The sequence below is a fragment of the Heterocephalus glaber genome, unplaced genomic scaffold, assembly GCF_053883595.1.
Source record: "Heterocephalus glaber isolate CG9 unplaced genomic scaffold, H.glaber_assembly_v1.0 deba00001610, whole genome shotgun sequence".
NCBI classification, from domain to species: domain Eukaryota; kingdom Metazoa; phylum Chordata; class Mammalia; order Rodentia; family Bathyergidae; genus Heterocephalus; species Heterocephalus glaber.
In genome coordinates this window covers 23,006,502-23,030,798 of record NW_028258381.1, presented here as the reverse complement: position 1 = coordinate 23,030,798, position 24,297 = coordinate 23,006,502, and the positions used below count along the sequence as shown (strand labels likewise).

At 43.2% G+C, this 24,297-nt stretch overlaps 1 protein-coding gene across 21 annotated transcripts in view; it reads left to right on the top strand.

Annotated features, from left to right (window-relative positions):
• Cux1 (cut like homeobox 1) overlaps positions 1-24,297 on the top strand; it is a 374,970-nt gene that overhangs the window by 208,772 nt on the left and 141,901 nt on the right. For 20 of the 21 annotated variants that reach the window (XM_004840130.4, XM_021254464.2, XM_004840131.4 and 17 more), the window contains one exon: positions 8,812-8,890. In XM_004840130.4, the coding sequence (XP_004840187.1) occupies positions 8,812-8,890 (79 nt within the window). Of the gene's footprint in view, positions 1-6; positions 180-8,811; positions 8,891-24,297 lie in introns of all 21 variants that reach the window. The other variant, XM_087195783.1, reaches the window with a different exon arrangement.

Sequence of the window (24,297 nt, the reverse complement as noted above, 5' to 3'; positions counted from 1 at the left end):
GGGCAGGACCTGGGTCATCTCAGCTGACATCTATATTCCATGTGGCTCTGTGGACTGCGTTTTGCCCTTGAAAAAGCCCTGCAGCCAGACGGAGAGTGAGAAGAACTGTTCTCCTGTGCCCACTGATCTCTGTGGCCTGTCACCCAGCAGAGCACAGCGACATGACAGTTCTTATAATGGTCTGTGTTTATTTCTAAATTGTTAGCCTGTAAACTTCTGGGGCATAGGATTGTTCCTGAGCATGTCATTGCCACCATGGTGTCTCAAGGGTTAAGTGTCCGGGTCCCCCAGGACTTTAAGCATCTTGGCCCACTGCTTGGGTTTACAGTAGAGAACAGCCCAGGGTATAGTGAGAAACAAGGGCTGAATTTGGGTTTGACTGTGCCAGATGCCTGTTGTGGATGATCTCACATTTCATTGTCACAGTTTCCAGGAGGGAGCCATTGCCCTCACTTGGCAGATGACAAGACCAGGCTTAGCTGGCTTCAGTAACCAGCCCCCAAATCACCCACAAGCATGTCCCATAGCTAGGGCCAAAACCAAGTCTGTCTTTCCTACAGTGCACACTCTCTTTCTGCTCATCATATGGCCTAGGCCTCAAACTCAGTACACAGTGCCACGGTGTCACCATATCCTCAGAGGACCCTTAGGAGCTGATGCTGATCAACTTCGTGCCTTTCTTTTTTAATTCTGAAAAGTATAAATGTATTTATTTTTTCTTTTATACCAACCAGGCATTGATGACACTATTTTTGTGAGCTGTAGCCCAGTATCAGAAAGACAAACAGAAGGACACAAGTGCGTTTATGAGCTAGTACACAAGGTCACTCAACCTGCTGTGGGGTTTCTTTCTCAAATGGGATTTGCTGGGTGGTGGTCAGGGCTGTACCAATGCAAACTTTGAAGTTCTTTAGAGTGGCAAGAAAAAGAACCCAAAAGAAATGAATGCAGAAAGAACACAATATAGAACACATAAAACACTGGAAATTACATCAATAAAACATGAAAATACGTCCAACTTGAGACAAACAAATGCAAAGTGTCATTTTTATAGCTACTTAAATAGTACATATACTGCCAAAGTCAATGTTGTCCTGTCAGGTTTCTTGTTAGCCATATTTTCAGTCTGTTTTAATATTTTAATGAGTGAAAAGTATGTAAATAGTTCTAAAGAACCAACTTAGCACCAAGTTTCTCTTATGAATCTTATGGTTAATTTTCCCATTAAGCCAGATAACAGTCATATAAAGTACATTTTTGCCAGAATACAGAAGCTGACCAAGAGGAAGGGGGAAATGTCAAGTTCCAAAAAGAACCACTCTTTCAACTTAATAACTTGGTGCCTTTCTGTATTACAAAAGAGTTGCTAACATGGCAGCTCCCCACTGTTTACCAGTTGCCACTGTGACTTTGATCTTTACAATGACCAAGATCTGTCCTCTCACTTGGCAGATAAAGAAGCTAGACACAGGGAGGTGGTTCAGGGGCTTAAGTGGCATAGCTGTGTGAGGGACCAGCACTGCCTGCCCCACACCTGTGCCTGGCAAGGCCTGAGGACACCCAGGAAAAGGCTCCCTTTCCAACCCAAGGGACATATTACCTCTGAAGCCATAGCCTCAACCTCCTCAAAGTGTCTGGTGGCCAGCCCTTCTGGTTTTTTGGGGGGGGTCCTGGGACCCTTGTAAAAGTCCGCATCATTGCCTCTGTCTATGCCTCACTCGAGGTGGGCCAAGAGAGCCTATTGTGGGGTCCATGGAGCCCCCGGAGGCCTGCTAAAGCCTGCAGTACCCAGTATTCACCTTTTCAGTGTGACCTCATGCTGATGGTTGTGGCACACAGACCCCATGCCCCAGGTGAGGTTTTGGGGTCATCACTGTGACAGCAGAACTGATGAAGAGCCCCGAAGTCCTCTCTTCTCCATGGCAGATATGACATCTCTTGGCTAGAGCCCTCCTTCTCTTTGCTTAGCCACCAGCCTGCCTCACCACAGCTTTCTCATTCTGACCAGAGAAGCTCCTGCCCTGAGTGACACTACAGTTGGGTCTCTTTAGACTATACTTGTGAGTGATAAAAATCCTTTAATTACAGAATGGCCTTCCCCACTCTGATCCTCTGTGTCTGAGTTCAGGAGTGCGTCTGAGGGAGCCCAGGCTTCTACGCCTGTCCTTCACCTCTGCACTCAGCAGACCCACACACACAAGCTTCCCTGTGTATGTGAGGCCTTCTCAGGTGCTGGGGACAAAGAGGGGAAGGTGCCGCTGTCCTGGTCCACAGGGGCTGGAGAAAGCTCAGGAGTCCCATGGCATGGTATGGAAAATGGATAGAAGGATTTCTGTAGTGCTCAGGGGGGAACAAGGACCCAGTGACCAGAGATGCTGAGGGAAGGCAGGAAGTCTCCACAGAGGAGGTGCTACTTTAACTAGCTTTTGAAGGGAGATCTGGAACTCTGTGACCTGGAGTAAGGGACATTTCTGGCAGAGGAACTAGCCTGAGAAGACCTGGAAGCATGAGGGTTATGGTGTGTCGAGAGGCTTAAGGCCTAGCCTGCTAAGTGTGCCCAGTATGGGATTTGGTGGCAGGGTTAAGCTAGGGTTCTGCTTGGAGGGTTCTGGAAACCTAAGAACTATGGAATTTAGACTTGGTAGGCATAGCCATTAAGGCAAGGTGGCCATATAGCTCTTCCTGAGTCCTATGATGGTGATCCAGGGCCACTGTGGAGTACATGTCACAGTCAGTGGCAAGGAGACCTTGTATGAAAGTGATCCCCTGGACACTGGTCTGCAGAATCCATGCTGGGAATCACAAGGGTTTCCTCTAAGGCTGAAACATCAAAGGAGAAAAGAAATGATATTTCTGAAGTCAATTTCAATGACAAATAGTTCAGGGACTTTTTGCAGGGATGTCATTTTAAGGCACAAGCATACTCTAAGGAGTTGTAACAGCCCATTGTAAATGCTATTTAAGAGATAGTCTTTGGTGATTCCTTTTGTACAGTAACTAATGCTCTGAGCCTATGAGTTCACCTCTCACAGACACTATAAGATAATGGATACAGCACAGGTCTTCTAAACACATCCGGTGTCCCTGATAATCACCAACACAGAAAGCCAGCTCTCTGATCACTGTATGTTTCTACGTCATCTGCCCCATTCCATCTCCCCAGGTTTCCCCCACACCAGCTATCCTTACCACCCCTTCCCCTAGACATGGACAATAAAATCACAACAGGCAGAGGCTCCACGGCAAACTCACAAATCCATCATGCTTGAAGCAAAATCTGGTCCTCTGATTTCCAGCCCAGTTCCCTTTCCACTCTATCACACCATCTTCTCCTTACCCTGCCCTGACAGAAATAAGCAACAAAGCTTCAAAATAAATAAGCAAATGAAAATCTTTTATCCCTCAATATATTGGTTATCTAGTCTTTGTTTTTATTTTGCACTATCATCATAGAAAGATCACCTGTATAGAGTTGGGACCCTTGACAGTCAAATCTCACTGTATTATGCTGCAGTGTCATCCCCAAGTCTCCATGGCCCATGGCAACTAAAGATTCTCTTGTTTATCCTCTGTGCTGGCTGTGGGTTGACTGCCCGATCTCCACATACGGTCTCATCCCCAGGTCCATGTTGAATCCACTTCTACCAGGCCATGCAGTTCTTGTGGCAGAAGGGACCAGCTCAGTGTCCAAACTGCTGTAGCGCTTTTATCCGGGCTTGGGCATGGCCTATGGGGGGGCAGCACTGCCACCTCCATTCTGTTGGCCAGAACTCATCTGGCCACACCTGACATAAGTGGGGTGAAGCACCCACCTGGAAGGTGCTATACACCTCCAGCACCAAGACTGGTACTGTACCCAGCCTTGTGGCCATGGACACAGACGTTTGATGGACAGGCAAGTGGACAATGCCTGGGAGCAGTAGCACTTTCTCACTCCTTCTAAATCTCAGTTCTCTCACAGAATTCTGTGAACTTGCTCCTCAGTGCTTGGACTCGAAGCATTTTTAGTTCTATAAGCAAAGACTGAGATTTTGAGTAAAATACATGTGTCTTTAATTCCTGTTGGGTAAAACTCAGCATTATGAAAGTGAAGTCACATTCTAGTACTGTGAAGTAGAATATGCTGGGCATCTCGGTGGCAAGAGACCAAGAGGCTCACTGCAGGAAGATACCTCAGGAGCACCTGGGGTGTGCAGTGGGAAAGGTGACGCTCTTGATGGCTGCAGCCAGCCAACTGCACACAGAACAAATGCTTACGACACAGAGAGCACTTGGCATATTACGAATTTTCATAAAGATTTGGTTCCTTAGCTGTCAGCTCAGTTTTGCAGATAAAACAGTTGGTCATCGGAGGTGGGGTTTTATTCACACATTTAGAGTATGTTAGTGCCTATTGTGCACAAGTCCCTGGGAAGGAGAAGACAGTGGAGCCAACAGCACGGTGTGGACTTTCAAGGAATTTGGAATCTCCTGAGAGGAGGGCCCCTGTCTGAGGTCCAGGCACTCTGGGACAATCCCCCAGGGTAGTGGGAGTGGCTGCAGCTGAGAAGTGGATCCTTGCTGAGCCCCAGGATCAGGGAACATTCCAAGTAGGCGCCTTCCAGGCTGAGTGGAAATTACTGCAGCTTTCAGGGAACAGGGAGTGACTGGGTGTGGCCTGAGTGGGGAGAGTAGCCAGAGGTGAACCTGGTCTCTTAGAGCAGAATGAGTTTTCTTTCCCCTTGGCATACCCTGAGTGGCCACCATGACAGTACCTCTGTCCTTGGCACTTCTCTCAGGGACTGTAAGGAGAATCTCTACCCTAGGTTCACCCATGCACGTGAAGGAGCTACTGTGTATATCCTAACTCCACACTCTGCCTTTGGACCTTGCCCTGAACCTTCTCCACAAACCTTCCGTTTATCAGGAGCTTCCACCCCAGCCACCCCCCTGGCACGCAGCAGGTGAGCCCAGCACTCTGGAAGCAAGTGAGGTGGGAAGTCTCCCACTTCTCTCTGGGAATGCTGAGGGGCACACAGGAGAGTCCTGTCCTCTTCCTGGGAGGTAGCTGCATGGCCACCTGGAGAAAAGCTCTCCGAGAGGACAAAATCAGTGTCAGGTGGCACCTCCTTGGGCTGGGCACTGAGCATGTCCCTTGTGTTAGATCATCTGCTTACCCAGGCTTGGCAGATGGGTGCTGTCATCTCATGGAGCTGGCATTCAAAGCCAGCCCAGGTGGCTCCAGTGTCTGGGTGCCCACCCCCCAACCCTACCAGTCCGAGGGAACCCAGTGCTAGGTCTGGAAAATGGAGCTTGCGCTTAGTCTCAGAACACAGGCAGGTCTTCTGAGATGTCCTCAAACGCTATTCCAAGTGACCAGAAGCCAGGAAATAAGTCACAGACTGTGAGAAGGAATTCTCAGGTGTCAGCAGAGAGAGAAAAGCCACCACAGAAAAGATCAGCTGGAAAAGGGAGATGGACCAGAAGGCATCTAGGACTATCTTGTAGCTGTGGAGAGGAGCCAAATGTCAAAGTTTCCGGAAGTCAGATTGTTCCAGATGGGGTTTATTTGTTTTGTTTTTCCTTTTTGCTACCAGGGATCGAACTCGAGACCTTGCACTTGTGAGACAGGCAGCTGCACCACTGAGCTAAATCCTCAGCCCTGTTCCAGATGTTTTTGAAAGTCTTATAAGGAGGCAGAAAGGTAGAAACTAAGCCACACATAGAATGAATAATCAGCATCTCTTAAGAAACTTCATAGTCCAATTGCATAAAGAATTAATTCAACTCAGTGTCTTGTTCTCATCCTCTCTGGACTGGATATGAACTTCCTTGCATTTATGGAAGAGAGCTGAGAATCATGGTCCCTGAATTAGTTTCCCTGGGGCTGTAATAACAAAGTATCACAACCTGAATGGCTTAAAGGCTAGAAATGATTGTCTCAAATCCTAGCAGCTGGAAGGCAGAGGTTAAGGTGTGAATGTGACCAGCACCAGGTACTGTACTATGGTTGGGAGGGAGAATCTGTCCCAGACCCCTTTCTTAGCACCTGGTAGTTGCTGTCAGTCTCCAGTGCTCCTTGGCATGTAGATGGGTCATCCTGATCTCCACCTTTCTTTTTGCCATGACATTCCCTGTGTGTATATGTCTCTCTCTGTCCCAATTTCCCCTTTTTATAAAGTCATGATGGATTAGGACCCATAGTAATGGCCTCATCCCAATTTGATCACCTCCAAAGACCTTATCTTTAAAGAAGGTCATATTCACAGCTGTTGGAGGTTAGGACTCCAATATCTTTTGCAAGTCACAATTCAACGTGTTACTATTCCCTAGGCCAGTGTGATATGCAGATTATCAGCCACCACCCCCATGTGCCCATGCTCACAGGAGTGAGGACAGTGTTTGCAAGCCTCAAGATCTATCCTTTACCCACCAGAGAGGTGGCCACCTTTGTGCCTTCAGGGGGACACCTGGGAAGTATAAAACCCTCCCTAGGCCAATCCTGAGCAAATCAGAAAGCCTTTAGATGGGTGCCTGGCAGGCAGCATGAGAGTAGGCAAGTGTACTTGGAATGTTCCAGATATCTGAAGGCAACCCCCGAGTCCCATATTACCCCAGACCTCTGTGTATATGATGGTTAAATGCAGTTGAAATAGTGTTGATAAGACATTTCCCAAAATCTGCAATAGCTATTGAGAAAGATATATATCTTAGTGAAAGAAAACAGTGTAAAGTTTTATGTATAATTTGATTTCAAATATATGCACACACGTTTTAAATAGCTTTATTGGGATAGAATTCATGTACCATATAATTACCCATTTAAAGTCTGCAGTTTGTTGACTTTCCATATATTCACTGTGTGGTGACCTTCACCATAACAATGTAGGACATATTCATCACACCAGAAAGAATCCCACATGCCCCCTTAGCTAGCCTACTCCAACCATCCCCCCATTTCCCACCTAGCCCTAGACATTTTATCTCTAGTTTTCCTATATGCCTACATTCCATTCAACTATTTTTTTAATTAGAAAAAACTTGAGGAGAAATACAGACCAGACAGTATGACTTCCCCTGGTGAATGGTAGAATTACAAATTTAACTTTCTTTTCTAAATGTTTGATACTTCCGAATATGTATTGTTAATGATTGGGTAGTGGGAAGGAGGTATTTTTAAAAGAACCGTCTTGTGTTAATAGTCTTTGTGGATTATTCTAAACACTTAAATGACAGTCTTATTTTATTGTGGGGGGGATCTGAGTTCTGAAAAGCTGGCTTCAGATGAGGATTTTAGAGCCCAGCTCATTAAGAATCAGCAATCCACAGCTCCTTCTCCTTGGTGGCTCCCCCTCCTAGGCATTTCCTCTGCTTGGTCATGTGGCCTCTCAGCCCTTAACAAATTGTGGGGTGGCTCAGGTGAGAGGCCCTGTAATTGGGCCACATCCTTTGCCTCCTTAATAACATTGGAGACTGAGAGCAAAGGGACAAGAGAAATATATAATTTAGTGTCCTTTTCCTGAGCCAGTGTGAATGGGGTACATGTAAAATCTTGCACAGTGCAGATGGAAAAAGTGAGCCATTGCCTTAGCTGTTGTGTGGTGTGAGCTAAATCCTGGAATGAGAGAATCTGAAATTGGAGACTCTTTGGACATGTTTCCAGTTTGCTTGGGGTTTCACACCTTACCTTAAGGAGAAGACATCTACACTGGGGGAAATGAGCTGGCTCAGTTCATGGGATAAACAAGCCCTAGCTACCATCACAGATTCCACCTTTGCCCAGTCTGGAAACTCAGGCAAGTCCTTAACTCATCTGTGCCTCACATTGGCTTGAGCATTCCAAGATTCTCTGAGTAGCCCCCACCCTTCACGTTGTCCTCCTGGACAAGGCCAACACCATCTGAGCCATATCCTGCTCTCTGCCCCTTCCTGTGCTCCATTCACACTGACCAGTTCACAGATGATTAATCTGATTCATGTATGCTGATGGCCTCTTGTGATCTGACCCATCTCACCTGCCCTGTCTTGACTCCCTTAACTCCTGCATATATGTCTGTGTTCCTTCCATCAGATTCTTACTGATCCCCTATATTCCATGGCATATTACAGCTTCATGTGTGGGTTCTTAACCTGGAATCCATGTGTGAAACATAAGTGGATATATGAGGGTCTTAGAATACATGAGAGAGAGTTCTAGAAGGGTCCTTGGCATTTATAGAATTCTTAAAGAGGATCTCTAAACTCCCAGACCTAAGAACTTTGCTCCAGATATGTTCTTCCCCTTACATATGTAGCATCTTACCTGTCCGCCCTAGTGAATTGCTCTTGAGAACTGCTCAAAGGTCCCCAGCCTCCCTTCCTCCATGTTCCCATGGTACCCTACCTAGCACACTCCCAACTAAGACTTAATAGCTTGTTGGCTTACCTGTTTCCCCCACCAGACCAGAGCTCCTGGGTAGGCACTGTGTCTCCCTGCCTTGCCCTCAGCTCTGCCTGGCACCTGGTTGGCTCTGACTCAGCACTTGGTCCAGGAAGACAGAGATCAGAAAGGGTTCACTGTGAAAGACCCCCCATGGTGGTCACTTTTCAGCCTGGTGAGCACTACACTTGCCTCACTACTAGGTCCTTACTAGGACCTGGGCCCACAGCAGTTGTCATTCTGCTATATTGGTAGGCACTTTTAAGAGGTTGACAGCCCAGTTGTCATGCATCTGTGAGGGAGATCACACTTGGATTTGCTGTGGGAACTCACTAGATACCTTATAGATTTTTAAATTGCCTCTCAGCAAATTTTGAGCTGTCTGTTTTTCTTCTTCTTTCTTTCCCTTTCAGATTGATGCATTGAGTAAAAGAAGCAAAGAAGCCGAGGCAGCCTTCTTGAATGTCTACAAGAGATTAATTGATGTTCCAGGTAAGCGGGGACCCTGGTAAGCATACCTTCGGGGGACCTTGTCTGCTGAGGTGCTGGGGCTCGGATTTGTTCTTCTCAGCTTTCCTTAGGGAAATGGCCCTTCAGAGCAACTTCCTCCAGGAATCCAGCAAGTCCTGGGAACACATACTCCAAAACCCAGACTTTTAGGGATGGAAATTCAATGCATCTATTAGAATAATCACATGATCTCTAGTTGATGCTTTGTAAATACACAAACCCAAATCTCTAGAGCTGCATTGCAAAGTGCTGCACATAGCAGAGATGTGTGAGTGCCACTGTGCAAAGCACTCTTGGGCTACTGATGCTACCTGCAGGGCTTCAGGAATGTCACTGATAGGACACCTGGAATGCCTCGCTCCCCTCTGCCTCGTCCAGGATTAGTGACCTCGGGGCAAGATTTTCAGTTAAGGGTTAAAACTGATAGTCCTTTTAGCTATAAGCATGAGGGCTGTTTTTTCTTTTAAAGAAACTAAAGAGTTAAAACTTAAGAAATGGTTGTTAAACATTGTAAGAGACAGTGACTTCCAAGTCCTTATTTTAGAAAAGTGGGACAGATTTCAGAGTGCCTGAGTCCACTGGTCCTATTTGTCATTCTTATGCTCCCAAGTGACTTAGGATCTGTAGGGAATGACAGACATGATCACCTGAGCTTCATCTCAGTTCTGGAGAGACACCGATCCAAAAATTTAAAAAATTACATAGATACCTTCCTTTGTTGACAAGAAAATGAAATTACTACCACCCTCCCATCCCCACCTGTTGGAGTTGTATGTTTGCCTGTATCAATAAATCTCTGAACATCATTAATATTATTAGAGCTGCTATAGCAAAGCAGGAACAGGTCTCCTTTCTATCTGTACGTGTTCTGTAATTCAGATCCACAATGGGCTTTGCTGAGCCTTTTTGGAACTGGGATTCATAGACGCTACATCAAGCCAGGGCCAAGAGAAAATACTTTAGACAGTGGAGAGATCCAGAGTCTCTGACCATGGGCTTGTTATGAGGTCCTGATGATCTTCCTTTCCTTTTGGATATGTTTCCTTATCTATAAAGTGGAGTAGGGTGGGGAAATGGCCTAGTAGTGGAGAATGGTTTTCTTTGTTGTCTTAGGAGCATATCCAGCTCTTGGTTCTAAATTCTAGCCTTAGGACTTTTTGCAGGAGTTTGTATCTGACTAGTGGTTTTCTGAAGATTGACCAAGGCTCCACAAGGAGACTCCTTCACTGTAAATGGATCATTTTGTGTGCAGGATACAGTGTTCCTCAGCTGTCAGCAGCTTGGTGGGCATCACTTGTATTTTCTTACATGTGAGGCAGTATCTGAGAATTTTGTTTCTGAACTATGTATCTGTACTGACAAGGGATGAAGAATTTACAGGTAAAGTACAGCCTGGGCTTTGATAAATACAACTCTCTATTTTCAAAGAGTATATTCTTAGGGCTGGGGATTTAGCTCAGTGGCACTGTGCCTGCCTCAAAAGCTCAAGGTTGTGAGTTCAATCCCCAGTACCAAACATGAAAGAAAGAAAGAAAGAAAGAAAGAAAGAGCAAGCAAGCGAGCCTGTTCTTTATGTTGGCTCCTCCTTTTGGGAGGGTTCCATTTCATTTGTTCCCAGCACCTCCTGACATCATGGGGTCTCACAAGTGTGGTCCAACAGAGTAATCGGTATCTGTCATGTTGGTAACTTAGTTGAAGTGAGGCTGACTTATTTTCTGTTTGCTAAAGACACAGAGAACCTTAAGCTGCTGTTTTCTAAATAGGCAACACTCTCTTTTCAAAAAGTCAAGTTTGTACCAGGGTTTTTCCATCATGAACTTCCTAACTAGGTAACCTTTTAGTAAGTTGTTAGGTTTCCTTTTCTGCAGTTATTTTTCTTAGTTTCCTATAGAATGCAAAGACAGTTTTCCTCATCAACGATCTTGTTTGTGTAAGCAAGCTTTGTTCATATACATGGATAACTTTTACAGAATTTTGATCATAACATGAGTATATATTTATATTCTGCTTTTTTCACTTAACATTATACTGTAGCATTTATCCTATCTTGATGAATCATTCTAGGCTGGAGAATCAAAAGTTCATGATTTAAATTTAAGATGGTGCAAATAAATAAGATTTAATGTTGTCTATAATAATAAAGTCAATCAAAACACATCTGTATTCCACATAGGTCACATCTAGGCTTGGCCTCCCAGGTATTTCTTACAAATGCTGTGGTCTGACAGATCTGACAAGTTACTTAAAAAGTAGGAAGGGTGCTCCGAACACTCCACCTGTGTTTTGAAGTCTGATTATTGCCCAGATGAAGTAATCCTGTGGTGGAGTCTTACAGGAAGGGCCTGGTCCATATAGTGTTGCATTTACTGACAGCCACACATCTGGGCACAGGTTAGGGTGCCTACACTGTCTGTGCATCAGGCTTTAATCCTGAGGAATCCAGAAGCACTCGTAGGTGTGTTAAGGGCTCCTCGTTGTAAGAGACAGCAGCTCACGAAGCATCTCTGGAAGCTGGAGGAAGCCAGCAGGTATTCCAGCTATGTGCCGCATGGCTCAGCTCCAGGAGGTCACGGAGAGCAAGCAGTGACCTCCAGAAGAGGCAGACACATGTCCCACCGAGACAAACCAGCAGAAAGCTAACTGAACCAGCCCCACCCACCATGGCTTGCTAAGATTTCATTTATCTATGCATGTTCTTCTTTCTTGTCTGTTGCTCCTGCTGCAGGACACACTCATCAAGGCTGGTGCTTTGACTTACTACTCTGTGCCCAGCACGTGGCAAGTGTGCTTGCACATGGCAGTCATTGACCCAAAGATTCCCCTTCCCAAGTCCTCAGAAGCAGCATTCATAAAAGGTCACCCTGGAGACTGGCAGCTTTATCTCTGCTTTGGTTCTCACTCTCAGGAGTCAGACCCCAACACTTTCCTGCTGTATTGCTGATGGGCACCCACCAGTGTATCTCATGAAAGCTGTTCTCTCCCTGTGTTCCTGCTTTTGGCAAGTGATACCACCTCTCCACCAGCTGTTCATAGCAGGGTACATGGTCACCAAGACCTGACCATCCCATCTCATGCATGAGCCTTGACCCTATCTACTTTTCTCCATCCTAGATCCTGGCCTTCGTTCTACGACTCAGAAAGACACTCAAGTCTTCCATGCTGCAGGAGGCCAGACTGCCATTCAGCTGACCTCTTACACCTCCAGATTAATTTGTTGAGGACACTGCTTCCTGGCACAGGCCTACCCTGCCCTTCTACATCTGGCTCCGATATCAGTTTCTCTCTCTCTCTCTCCCTCTCTCTCTCTCTCTCTCTCTCCCTCCCTCCCTCTCCCGCTCTCTCTCACACACACACACACACACAACACACAGGCACATACCCCAAACCTAGGACCTGTGTTCACCTCTGTTATAACTACAGTCACGCTCTGCAGCACATTTGGTCGACAAACCACATATATAACAGTCATCGCATTACTCTGTCTCCTGGTGATGTCTTATCTGTCTTAGTTTGTGTATACATGCTCTACGATGTATACAAACCCTGAAGACACATTTCTCAGGATATCAGGGTAGATGGGTAACTGTACTTGGTAACTCTGTTCTTCTGGCAGACACAATTGTCCTTAATCAGTTCCTAGTCTGTCCCAGTACCTGCCAAGTAGCAGAAAGGCCATAAATATTTGTCAAATGGATGCCTAAATTAACAGATCAAATTATTTCTTCCAAACATGCCCTGAGTTTCTTTGGTTTGGTCTTTAATTGTTCACATGGTACTGCACTCCTGAGATTGATGTATCTCATTGAGGGCGAGCACCCCAGAGCATTAGGAGCATTAGACAGTGTCAGTTAGAAGAGAACAGAATTATCTTTCATTGCGTTGTAGCAGTTTAATAGCTCTCTGAACTCTCATTTTGCTTTGATGTCACTCCATAAAGATTTACATGCCTGCATAGGCATTTATGTGGCACTTAGCATGCAGAGTCTGTCCAACCACCACATGCACTTCTGCAGCCTCCACTTTTGGGGACAGCACTTCATGTCCATCCAGCATCTGTACTTGGTTTAACAGCTGTTGTTAATATGAATGTAGGATCCCTCTCTGCCATGGCCTGTCCCCCTCCCACCATTTCTCCCATGGTCTGATTTGGCTGGTCCAAGAGAGAAAACTGAGCCATGCTCACTCCTCCCTGTTTATCCTCCACATCCCAAATCCCAGAATTTCCAGAATCTTCTTTATATCAAAGACATTGACTACACATTTGAATACATATAGTTAAGATCTCATATTTCTGATCTTTGTCACTTGCCACCAGATTACTCTTCATTTTTTAATCAATTTTGAGAGTATTTTCACTTTTTTTTTTTTTGGTACCTGGGATCAAACTCGGGACCTTGCACTTTCGAGGCAGGCAGCCCTGTGTGGGTGTGGGTGAGGGCAGAGCTTAGTAACTATCAATGCCAGTGATCCTGAATGTGCAGAGAAGGGTCTGGGTTGTGCCATCTAATAAGTAGCAGTGTGTGGTATGCCAGCCCCTAGACCAGTGGTGCTGAACCTATGGCACACGTGCCACAGCAGGTTGTTTGTATCATTGAAAGTTTTGTTATTGTGTTTTTCTTTTAAGACAAAAGATGTTAATTTATGAGTTGTTTTTTCTGAACTAAAATCTCAGCATTCAGGTGTAATTGCAGTGTTGACACTTTGCGATAAATAAGTGGGTTTTGGGTCGCAGTTTGGGCACTCAGTCTCTAAAAGGTTCACATTCACTGCTCTAGATCATGTACCCCAAAGGATACCAATGCAAATAAGACTTGTCTCCTGACCTCCCTCCAGTGGACCCAGTCTTATGTCCACAGTGCCCCACATGTACCATCCCACACCTTCTTCTTGCTCAGTGGCAGGAGAAAGTATGCAGTACCTTTAAGAAATACCCCACAGTATCCTTCCTGACATAAGAAATTAATGTCTCTTCTCTTAAAGTGTGACTCACAGATAGCTAAAAATATTTTGGAATGACTTCCTTTTAAATGCTCTTGTATAGCTGGAATTTTACTGGGTTCTGAGCAAAATTATGATGGTATGCATAATCTGCCAGTCATTAACCTTGCGTGGGTGACTTGTTCTTGCTTCTTGATATTTTCAGATATTTTACAATGAGTATGTATTTATTTCTACAATTGAGAGGGGGGCTGCGTAAATCAGTAAAATAATCAACTTGCAATCTAAGTTTCTGAATAACCCTCATTAATATATTACATACAGATAAGGGCATAGTCATTTGACTTTTTGTAGGGTACTTGTAAATTTGTACAAAGCATAATTGTGACATTTTTGTCCCAGAAGCATCTCAGTAACACTATTTTTTAAAGAGTCACTAGACAGGAGAAAAAGACATCAAATTTGTGAAGCCACCGCCTGCACATTGGTGCTGCAGAACTTGTCTGCTTGGGTTGCAAAATTCCTTGGGAGAATCTCTTCACAAGTTGCTATTACCTCTTGCCTCTGCCTGTGGCCCCTTGTAAGAATTGCTCATATGCACTTTAGTTCCTACAGACACAGACCCTTCAGACAGAGACAGTGCCTGGAAGGGTTTATTTTAAGATTTAAGTCTTAGAAAGCACATTACCAGTGATATAAAATATTCATTGACTCATGAAACACAGCTCAAACTCAGAGTGTCATGACTGACTTATGTTGCTTGATTTCCACTGGCGATTGGCCTGTGACTGTGAAAAGTGGATGTTCATAGATTATCAGAAGCCCTAAAAGAGAACTGGCTGAAAAGAGTCTACTTGTGCACTATTCTGTTTCTAGAACTGCCCCAAGATGCCTCTGCTCCCGGATACCCCAGGCAGAGGTTTCCATTTGAATTTAGGAAAACCTGCTCCCCAGGAAATGTCCCCATCAGCCTAGCATTTGAAGATCTGGAAGCAGAGTGGAATGTCGTTCTTTTTCAGAACTCTTCTTTGCTGCTCTTCCACAAGAATAAAACAGCAATATGGTCCTTTGTATCCATTAATTTCTGGCAAGGACACATTACAGTTAAAATTTGAAAACCCCATTCCTTCCATTCTTCTTCCCTGTCTGTCTGCCCCAGGCTCAGGATCCCATAGTATGACTCCTGGTGATGAATCTTATGATTTGCTTAGAAATACTCTTTGGTTTTCATGACAAGATTTTAATCATTGTGCTACTTGGTACATTCTCAAAGGGCATAGAAATGTGGCCATTCCAGCCTAATCCTGGAAGGTTACTGCACTTCGTCTACTCCAGGTCTCCTGGTTTTGACATATCAGACCAGTGCCCAGGCCCCTCCAGAGGGCCCTCTGTAACTTGAGTGGCCTGAGCCCCTCCACAAATGTCCAGTTTGCATTCATTCACATTATTAAGAATCTGCTACAGGCACCAAAACAGAACAGAAAGGGCCACAGGGGTGTAGCCAAGAAGCATAGCCCTCTGTGTGGCAAATAGATCCTGGGCTAACTCCTGCCTTTCAGGGGTTCTCCGGCCTGGTGATAGTCCTAAAGCTACTTCAGGCGCCCTGGGACAGTTTTGTTCTGGGCCAACATTTGGGGAACTAGAAACCAGGCAGGAGGCAACTTCACCCTCCTTGACCAAATTAGCAAACAAATCTGGGGCCTGATTGTCTTCTCCATCGTGTGCACACCATGTTCACGGGTGAAGAACCCACTACAAATATTCCGACGACATGAAAGCATGAAAAGGTGGGCATTGCGTCCCCTGTTACCAGCTTCTGTGTGCTGCTCTCCTTGTCAGGGCCTTCCCTCTCAATCCCTGCTGCCCATATCCTCACGGCGCTGGAGTGTGAGAACTCCCCACATGTGACTCTGGGACTCCTTCCCGAAGTACTTGCTTTCATGTGGAGGTGCGTAGCCTCATTCCCCCTTTGCCATGACTGGGGTGGTCCTGGCACACTGGGTATCTAGACAGCTTTTCATCAGTTGCTCATCAGCATGCTAATTGCTGTATGACTAATTATGCCCTGAATTCCAGTTGATTTTCTTAATGAGACAGCTGGGTTAATTATGTAATCGTATGATTACATTAGCCTAGAGTGCCCTGGCAAAAAGTAGCGTCTGCCGCGCTGTGATGTCATTGCCTGGATGATGCTCACAAGGGGCACATTCATTCTGGGGCTGGTGGCAGGGGACAGCCCCATCACCCACAGAGCTCTAAGTGAAAACATGGGCCAGATGACCAGAGTGAGTTCCAGGACAACGTAGAGACAACCCAAGGCTGGCCCCAAACTTATGTTTCACAGTGCCTCACATGTATTATGTCATACCTTCTTCCTGCCCTGAGCTGTAAGGAACCTTCAGTGTCACTGAGGAAATACAAGTATGGTATCTTCCAGTTCCTGCCCCTCTTTGCTCCAGGACAGGCAGAACTCCCTGGAGGAGTAGCTCTGCCTACTGGCTCCACGCTCTACTTAATTGTCAAAGACCTTCTCTTCTCCTCCCCTGCCAGCACACAGCCTTTGCCTTGTCTCCACTTACATTCTCCCCTAGGTGACTTCTAAAACTCATGTCTACAGCAGAACAGCTGACACATGCCCCAAGCCCTGTCGTCCAGGGTGTCACCATTCATGCAGCTGCTTTGGTCACATTTATAGGTGTTAGCCTGGATCCCTTTATTCCCTCACACCTGAGAGGCAACCTGTCAGGAAGTCCAAGTGACCCAGCCTCCAGAAGGTGTGCTGTATCGCTTCAGCCACCACTGCGCTCGTGCATGCAACTGTTATGCCTCGGCTTGTACCTGCCACTGCCTCCTCCACTCCCACCCTTAGCCTGGCAGCCAGACAGGACTGTCTGTGTCACTGGTCCCCATACTACTCTCACATGAACAATTTTGAATTTTTAATCGGAGTATATTCTTATTTATGTGGCATGTATGTATAATTATAGTAGTGTATTAAGTAATTGTACATCAGTCTAAAAATAGAATAAAAGGTGGTGATGAAGAGTAAAAATAAATTTTATTTTATTAGCATATAAGAAAATCTTTTGCTTTCCTAAAAAATAGGCATGCATGCACACATGGGATAACAGTGCTGAGGACAGGACCTCAAGCAGGCTAGTCAAGAAATAATGCTACTGAGCTATTCCCCAAGACCCCCAAATTATATTTGAAGTCAGCTATGTTAATATATAATTAATATGCAATAAAACATACCCATCTCAATGTATAGTTTGGTAATGTGGCCACCCTTACAATCCTAAACCCCAGCAACCAGTCAATATTTTTTTGTTACTATAGGTAAGATTTGTCATTTCTGCAGTTTTACATAAATGAAATTACTCAGTATAGACAGCTGCTCCCCAACCCAGGATAGGGTGACATCCCAGTAAACCTGTCACAAGTTGAAATATTGTTAAGTTGAAAATAGATGGAATACACCTAAGCTACTGAGTATCAGAGCACAGTAACACGGTGTGCTGGAGTCTTGGTTGTGCCCCATCACTTGGCTGACTGGATCTGCAGCCTGTACCTCCTACACTGTATCACAGGAGAGAGTTTCACTGAACCTCAGTAGCCTGGAAAAAGATTAAAATTCAAAATTTGCAGCTCAGTTTTTATTAAATGCATAGTGCTTTTGTACCATTGTAAGGTAAAAAAGTAAATTGTACCATTGTGGGTCAGAACTCTGCTCTCAGATGCGGCTTTCTTTCACTTTGCTCAGTGCTTGTGTATTCATCTGTATTGTTGGGTGTCCATGGTCCATCTGTGGTTGTTGCTGAATGGTATTCCGCTGTCTGGATTTGTAACAATTTTCTTACCCATTCACCACTTGATGGACTTTTGGCTTGGTTCCAATTTGTGGTTACCTGAACGTATGTTTTTATATCTTTTAGGCAAATATGTAACACTGGGATTGCTGGGTCAGGGGGTAGCTGAACATTTAACTTGGTAAGAAATGCCACACTGTTTTCAAAGTAGTTGTATCATTTTATCCCTCCACAAGAAACAGGAGAGTTTTAGTTATTCCCCATCTTCTCCATCATTTGGTATTAAATTCTATGAGACATTTTGCTGGGTGTATCATTTATTTCATTATGATTTTAATTTGCATTTTCCCAATAACCAGTGAAACTGAATGTTTTTCATGTGCTTTTTGGCCATTGGTAGATCTTCATTTGTAACATCTTCACTTTTCTGACCATTTTTTAAATGCGTTGTTTGTCTTATTATCCAGTTGAAATTTTTTTAATATATTCTGCCTACAAATTTGTTGTTAAATATATTCATTGCATGATTGGGCATGGTGGTGCACACCTGTATTCCCAGCACCCAGGAGGCTGAGGCAGGAGGATTGCTTCAAGTTTGAGGCCATCCTAGGCTACACAGTTCAAGGCCAGCCTGGGCTACATAACGAGACCCTGTCTCAAAAAAAAAAAAAAAAAAGTATATTCATTGTATATATTCTCCCAGTTTGTTGTCATTTGAAGAAGAGAAGTTTTTTGTTTATTTTTTCCAGTTTTTCCCTTTTTTGCTTCTTTCTCTTTTTTTTTTTCCTTTGACCAATTTGGCTAGAGGCTAATCAGTTTCAATCATTTTGTTTTTAGAATCTTCCTTTCTTTTCTTTTTTTTTTTTGGTATGGGGGATCAAACTCGGATCTTTGCGCTTGTGAGGCAGGTGCTGGAACTACTGAGCTAAATCCCAGCAGAATCTTCCTTTCTTTACATTGATTTTTCTCTTTTTTCCTGTGTTTTCAGTTTTATTCCTTTCTGTTCCCATTTGTTAATTTCTACTTACATTGGGTTTAATTTCCTCTTTTTTTATTTTCTTAAAAGTGGAGGTTAGGACATTGTATATATCCCATTATGATCAGAGTTTTCCTTGTACACCTTTTGGGTTTTTTTTGTTTTTGTTTTTTTGTTTTGTATGGTTTTTGGGTTTTGGTTTGTTTGGGGGTTTTTTGGTACCGGGTATCGAACTTGGGTCCTTGCGCTTGTGAGGCAGGCGGCAGAACCACTTAGCTAAATCCCCAGCCCTGCCTTTTGTTCTATTAAATTTATTAACTTCTTTTTGTAATTCTGTGTATGCTCTGTTGATGAACAATCCCTGTGTACTGGGTGAGAATAATCCTCTGTGGTTGCTGAGTGGGGTGTTCTGTAAAAGTCAGGTTAGGTTAGCGATATTCTTCATATCTTTTGTGTCCATATGATTTTATACATAATTGTGCTGTTAATTCACAAGAAGAGAGTTTTGAAATCCTTACCCATTATTGTGGATTTTTATTTTTGTTCAGTCAGGTTTTGATTCTTATATTCTGAAGGCTTGTTTGGGGACGTAAATTCCTTTAGAGTTGTTACATCATCTCAGTGATTTGGTGGCTTTAAGTTTATACAATAGTGTCTTCGTTCCTGATGCATGTCCTAAAGTTTCTTTTGTCTGATTTTATTATAAGCTCTCCACCTTTCTTTTGATTAGTATTTTCATGTCATATCTTTTTCTATCTTTTTACTGTTAACCTAGCTGTATCCGTACATTAAGTTGTGTTGCTGCTTGTAAATAGCTATATCCTGCTTTTTTATTCCAGTCTGATAATCTGACCCTTAACTAGAATGTTAGATCATTTACATTTAATGTTATTATAGATCAGGTTGGCTTTAAATCTACTATCTTACTACTTGTTAAGTGCATCATCTCACTGTTTCTATGTTTATATCACCTATTTTTGTTGTTACAGTTTTCCTGCTTTCTTTTGATTACTTTTTATTTTATCTCAATTGTCTTATTAGTTATAATTCTAATTTTAGTGGCTACTTTGGGGTGTAAAGTAGGCATCTTTAACTTACTACAGTATTTCTTCAAATAATATTTTACCACTTTACATATAATATAAGAGTTTTAGAATATACTTTAATCTGTTCCATCTTATTCCTTGCCTGTAGTTATTCATTTTACTTCCACATGTGTAACAATCCCTCCAATACATTGTTACTACTTTACTCTAAATAGTCAACTATCTTTTAAGGAAATTTAAAAATGAGAAAATAGTATTTTTTTTTACCCGTATGTTCACTATTTCCAATATTGTTTATGCCTTTATGTGGATCCAGGTTTCTGGCATCATTTTCTTTCATTCTATAGAATTTTCTTTAACAGTTTTTATTGTCCAGATGCACTAGCAATGAATTCTATCAGTATTCATCTGAAAAACATTATCGTGCCCTTATTTTTAAAAGATATGAAAGGATATTTTTATTGGATATAAAATTGCAAATGGTTTTTGGTTTTTCTGACTCAGGACTGTTTCTGACAAATCTCCAATCATCTTGTCTTTTTTCCCCCCAAATACAATTAATTTTCTCTGCCTTTTAAGATTCCAAGTTTTTATTCTTGTTTTCAGCAAGTTGATTATGCTTATTCAATCTGCACGCTTCTGTTTAGAGTTTCTATGACTGTCTTTTAATTCACTGGGGTTTTTTTTCTTTTTCTTCAATACCCAATCTATTAAGCCAATTTAGTGACTTCTTTTCATTTTAGATTTTGTATTTTAAGCTTTAGAATTCCATTTCACTGTTCTTTGTCCTATTTCTGCCCTTATAGTGTTCATATTTTTATTTAAGTCCTTGAGCACATTTATAACTAATTCCATTCTTTCTTGTCTTTTCTGGTTCTGTTTTTATTAACTGATCATTTCCCACCACCACCACCATTCTACTTCTTTGCAAGTCTAGTAATTTTTGATAGGATGTTTGACTTTGTGAATGTTACCTGTCTGGATTTTGTTGTCTTTCTTAAGAATGTTGAAGTTTATTTGGGTAGGCAATTAAATTAATTGTAGATCAGCATGATCATTCTGAGGCATGTTTTTAGCTTTTTGTGATGATTCTGGACTATCCTTTACTCTAAGATTAATTTAGCCCTCTACCCTAGAGTGGCTCTCTGCTGTCTCTACTGAGTGTCCTTGCTCTTCAGCAAGTCTCTTCTTCCTGGCTGGTTGGAACTCAACAGTTTTCCAACCCTCAGATTCTAGGAATTGTTCAGCTCCACCCTTCTCTGTACTGTAGTTCTTCTCGAAGCCTTGTGGAGTTTCACCTTTGGCATGTACACTGTAGCTCTTAGCTGCAAACTCTAGATTGCTCTTCTATGCATTTCTGTAGCTCTTTGGCTCTATGTGTCCCTCCTTTTCAGTATTCTGCTCTGAAAATTCTGATGTTGTAGTTTCCAGTCCTCTGATCTCTGTTGCCTCATCTAGCAAGGTCATCCTATGTTCTGATTATTCCCCCTTCCCTATGCAGCTATCCAGAAGGTGCTTCCTGGCACAAAGTCAGGTGATCTGAGGGCTTCCCGAGTGTGTTTCCCTTCACTCAGGAAGCAGGTCCTGCCCTGCCAGTTATTCAATGTCTGTGAACTGTTATTTCATATGTTTTGCCTGGTGTTCTAATTGTTTAGGCCAAAGAGCAAGTCTGTACCAGAGCACCTGTCTTGGACAGAAACGGAAATCTCCAATTTCTGTTAATTTTGATGTTTGATTTTTGTTGTCATTATAAATGGCTGACAACCAAGTGCAGTGGCACATACCTGTAATGCCACCACTCTGGGAAGTTGCGGTAGGAGATCACAAGTTTGAGCCCAGCTTAGGCAATTTAGCAACTTAGTGAGACCTTGTCTCAAAATTTTTTAAAAAGGGCTGGGGATATAGCTGAATGTGAAGGCCTTGAGTTGAGTCCCCAGTACCTTGAAAAGGGGAAAAAAGTGCTGGAAAAGATAACTCACAAAGATGAATAGATCCAAACCAAAGAAGTACATTAATAGCTCTCTTTACAAAAATTGGATTCATATTTTTGAAACTTGTAGGTAGGAGAGGATATTTGTTGAAACTCAACTGTAAATTTTCATTTTCCCTGATTAGTTTTTCTTGCTAACTAGTCATAAGCTATTGTTGCATTAACAAATAATTTGAAACTTGATTTGCTAAATGATAAGCATGATTTACTGAGAGTACTGTCAATTTTCTAAGTTAATCTTCATAACAACCTCATAATACAGGCACAAATATTACACCAAATTTACAGATGAAGAAACTAAGGTATGCAGAAGATAAGTGATTTTTCTGCGACCAGTAAGTGGCAGCACTGGGATTTGAACACATACGGTCTGGCTCACACTCTGAATTTTTAAGCCATGCTCCCTCTTGTATGATATGGGGTATTGAGACAATTTAATAGAGGTTTTTGTCTTTTCCCCTTCGTATATATGTTGGTGGAAACATTTCCAAATACTCATTTTTAGAATCTGTCACTATACAACGAGGTTTTTTTGAAGAAGTAGTTTTTTCCTCACTATGTGTTAAAGTATCACATTTACTTCAAAGGCATAGATTATGTGTTTATCTTTTCAAAAATGTCTGTCAGACAGCAGATCACTGATATGACAACCATTTGCAATCAAAGAACAGGGTAGCTAATTTGGAACACTTGTCATTTATTAAAGAAAATTGTAAGGCTCATCTTTAAGCTTAAAACTCTTAAATACCTTGGCTAATAGAAAACCAACAAACCGCCTTGTGGTTTGAAGTATTGCAATTTCTTCTTATGCCTTAGTGACTCATCTTGTAAGAGAGCCCCATGCTTCTGATGGTTTCCCAAGGCTTGGTCCATTTCAGACATTATATTTTCAGCTCTAGAATTCAATTTGGTTCTCCTTTACATCTTCTGTTTCTCTCCTTCTCTCCTTATTATGTTCATTTATTTTTTCTTTTCTTTTCATACTGCAGATTGAGCCCAGGGCCTTCACACTGAGTCATATCCCCAGCCCTTTTTTTATTTACGTTTTTATTTTGACACAGTCTCACCAAGTTACCCAGTCTGGCCTCAAACTCAAGATCCTCCTGCCTCAGCCTTCCAGAGTGCTAGGGTTATAGGAGTATGCCACCATGCATATTGTTCTTTAAATCCTGTAGGTCAGGCCTCCTCTGTGACCACTTTTCCTTTACCACTCGCCTCTCTCTCCACTGCAGCCACCTACCTTCTCTGTGCCTTGAACATGCCATATTCACACTCAGCTTGGGCCCTTTGCGCTGGCTGCTGCCGCTGCATAGAGCAAATAACTGTGCTCGACACCCAGGTCCCTGTCCCAGGTCACCTGAGCCTTTCCTGTTAACTTGTCTCAGGGATCTACCCCTTCTTCCTTGGACTCTTGAGTCTGTGCACCCTGTTTTCTGTCTGCCCACTCAGCAGTACTTGAAGATAATTGTCTTGTTGGTATTTGCTTCCTGTCTCTCTCACTTCACTAAAGCTTTTATAGAGCTACGCTGCCAGCCCATGACAAGCCTTTGCCAGTAGATTTTTGTCCTGTTCACTCCCATGTTCCCTCAGCACCTGGAATGGCCCTGATGTCAGAACATGCACATCAGCCTCCAGCTTCAACTATTCTTTGGCCCATGCCTGTCACTCCCTGCTCCTTGCTCCCCTGCCTGCTATTTCACCCACATAACTGACTCCCCACAGTATCCATCAATCCAAATTCTACTTATCCATTAGCAAAACCACTTGAGTATCACCACAGGGCACTAGTTTACCTGGTTTATCTGTCTCGCACCCCTCTGGCCTTCAGTATGGCCTCTCTTGCTTTAACTTTGTTATTTTATGTACCTAGTTTACCTCTCATGTGAAGCTGGTTCCTACTACACCAAGTATTGTGTCTACCCCAGCCTAACCCAGACTTTCCCCAGAGCACAGAGTCACTTACGAAATACTTGTTAAATTAGTACTTGAAGAAACAGAATTGGCTGCTGGGAAGCAGAATTCTTAATTAGAGTTTTGCATATCTGTTTGCCTGGCCAATGTCCTTTCTCTGTCTGTCCCTGGGTAAGATGCCAGTGCCTGACACATTGCAGCACCCTCCCCCAGCCTCTCTGTGATGGCTGGAATTAATGAGATAATGTTACACGCACTTAGCAAAAGGTGCTGAATAAATACAGGTGACAGTATTGTTGTTTGTTATAATTATGTTCTTTGAGTCCTGGGTGTATAATGAGCTACAGTAATACCTCAGAGAATGTTTTAGGAATTAACTGTTAGATGATTATAAAACACTGCAAGTTTGTCATGGAGCTAGTAGCAAAGCCTGCTGAATTAGAGGAGATCGGGAAGACAGGAGTTACAGGAATTTTGTGTGTTCCTCTTTTACATATGGGTGTGTTCTCTTGCCTCCCCCAGACAACTCCCTAATTGAGCTCTGAGATCAGAGCCTTCTGACATGCAGCATAAGACCTAACAATACTTGTTGGGGGTTTAAATGGCATTGGAAATCATTAACGAGACAAAAAGCTATGATTTCCCCAGATTAGCATGCAGGTCGGGGTTTGGCTTGCTGAAATTCATTGTTTTGGTCTCCAGCCCAAACATGCTAGAGT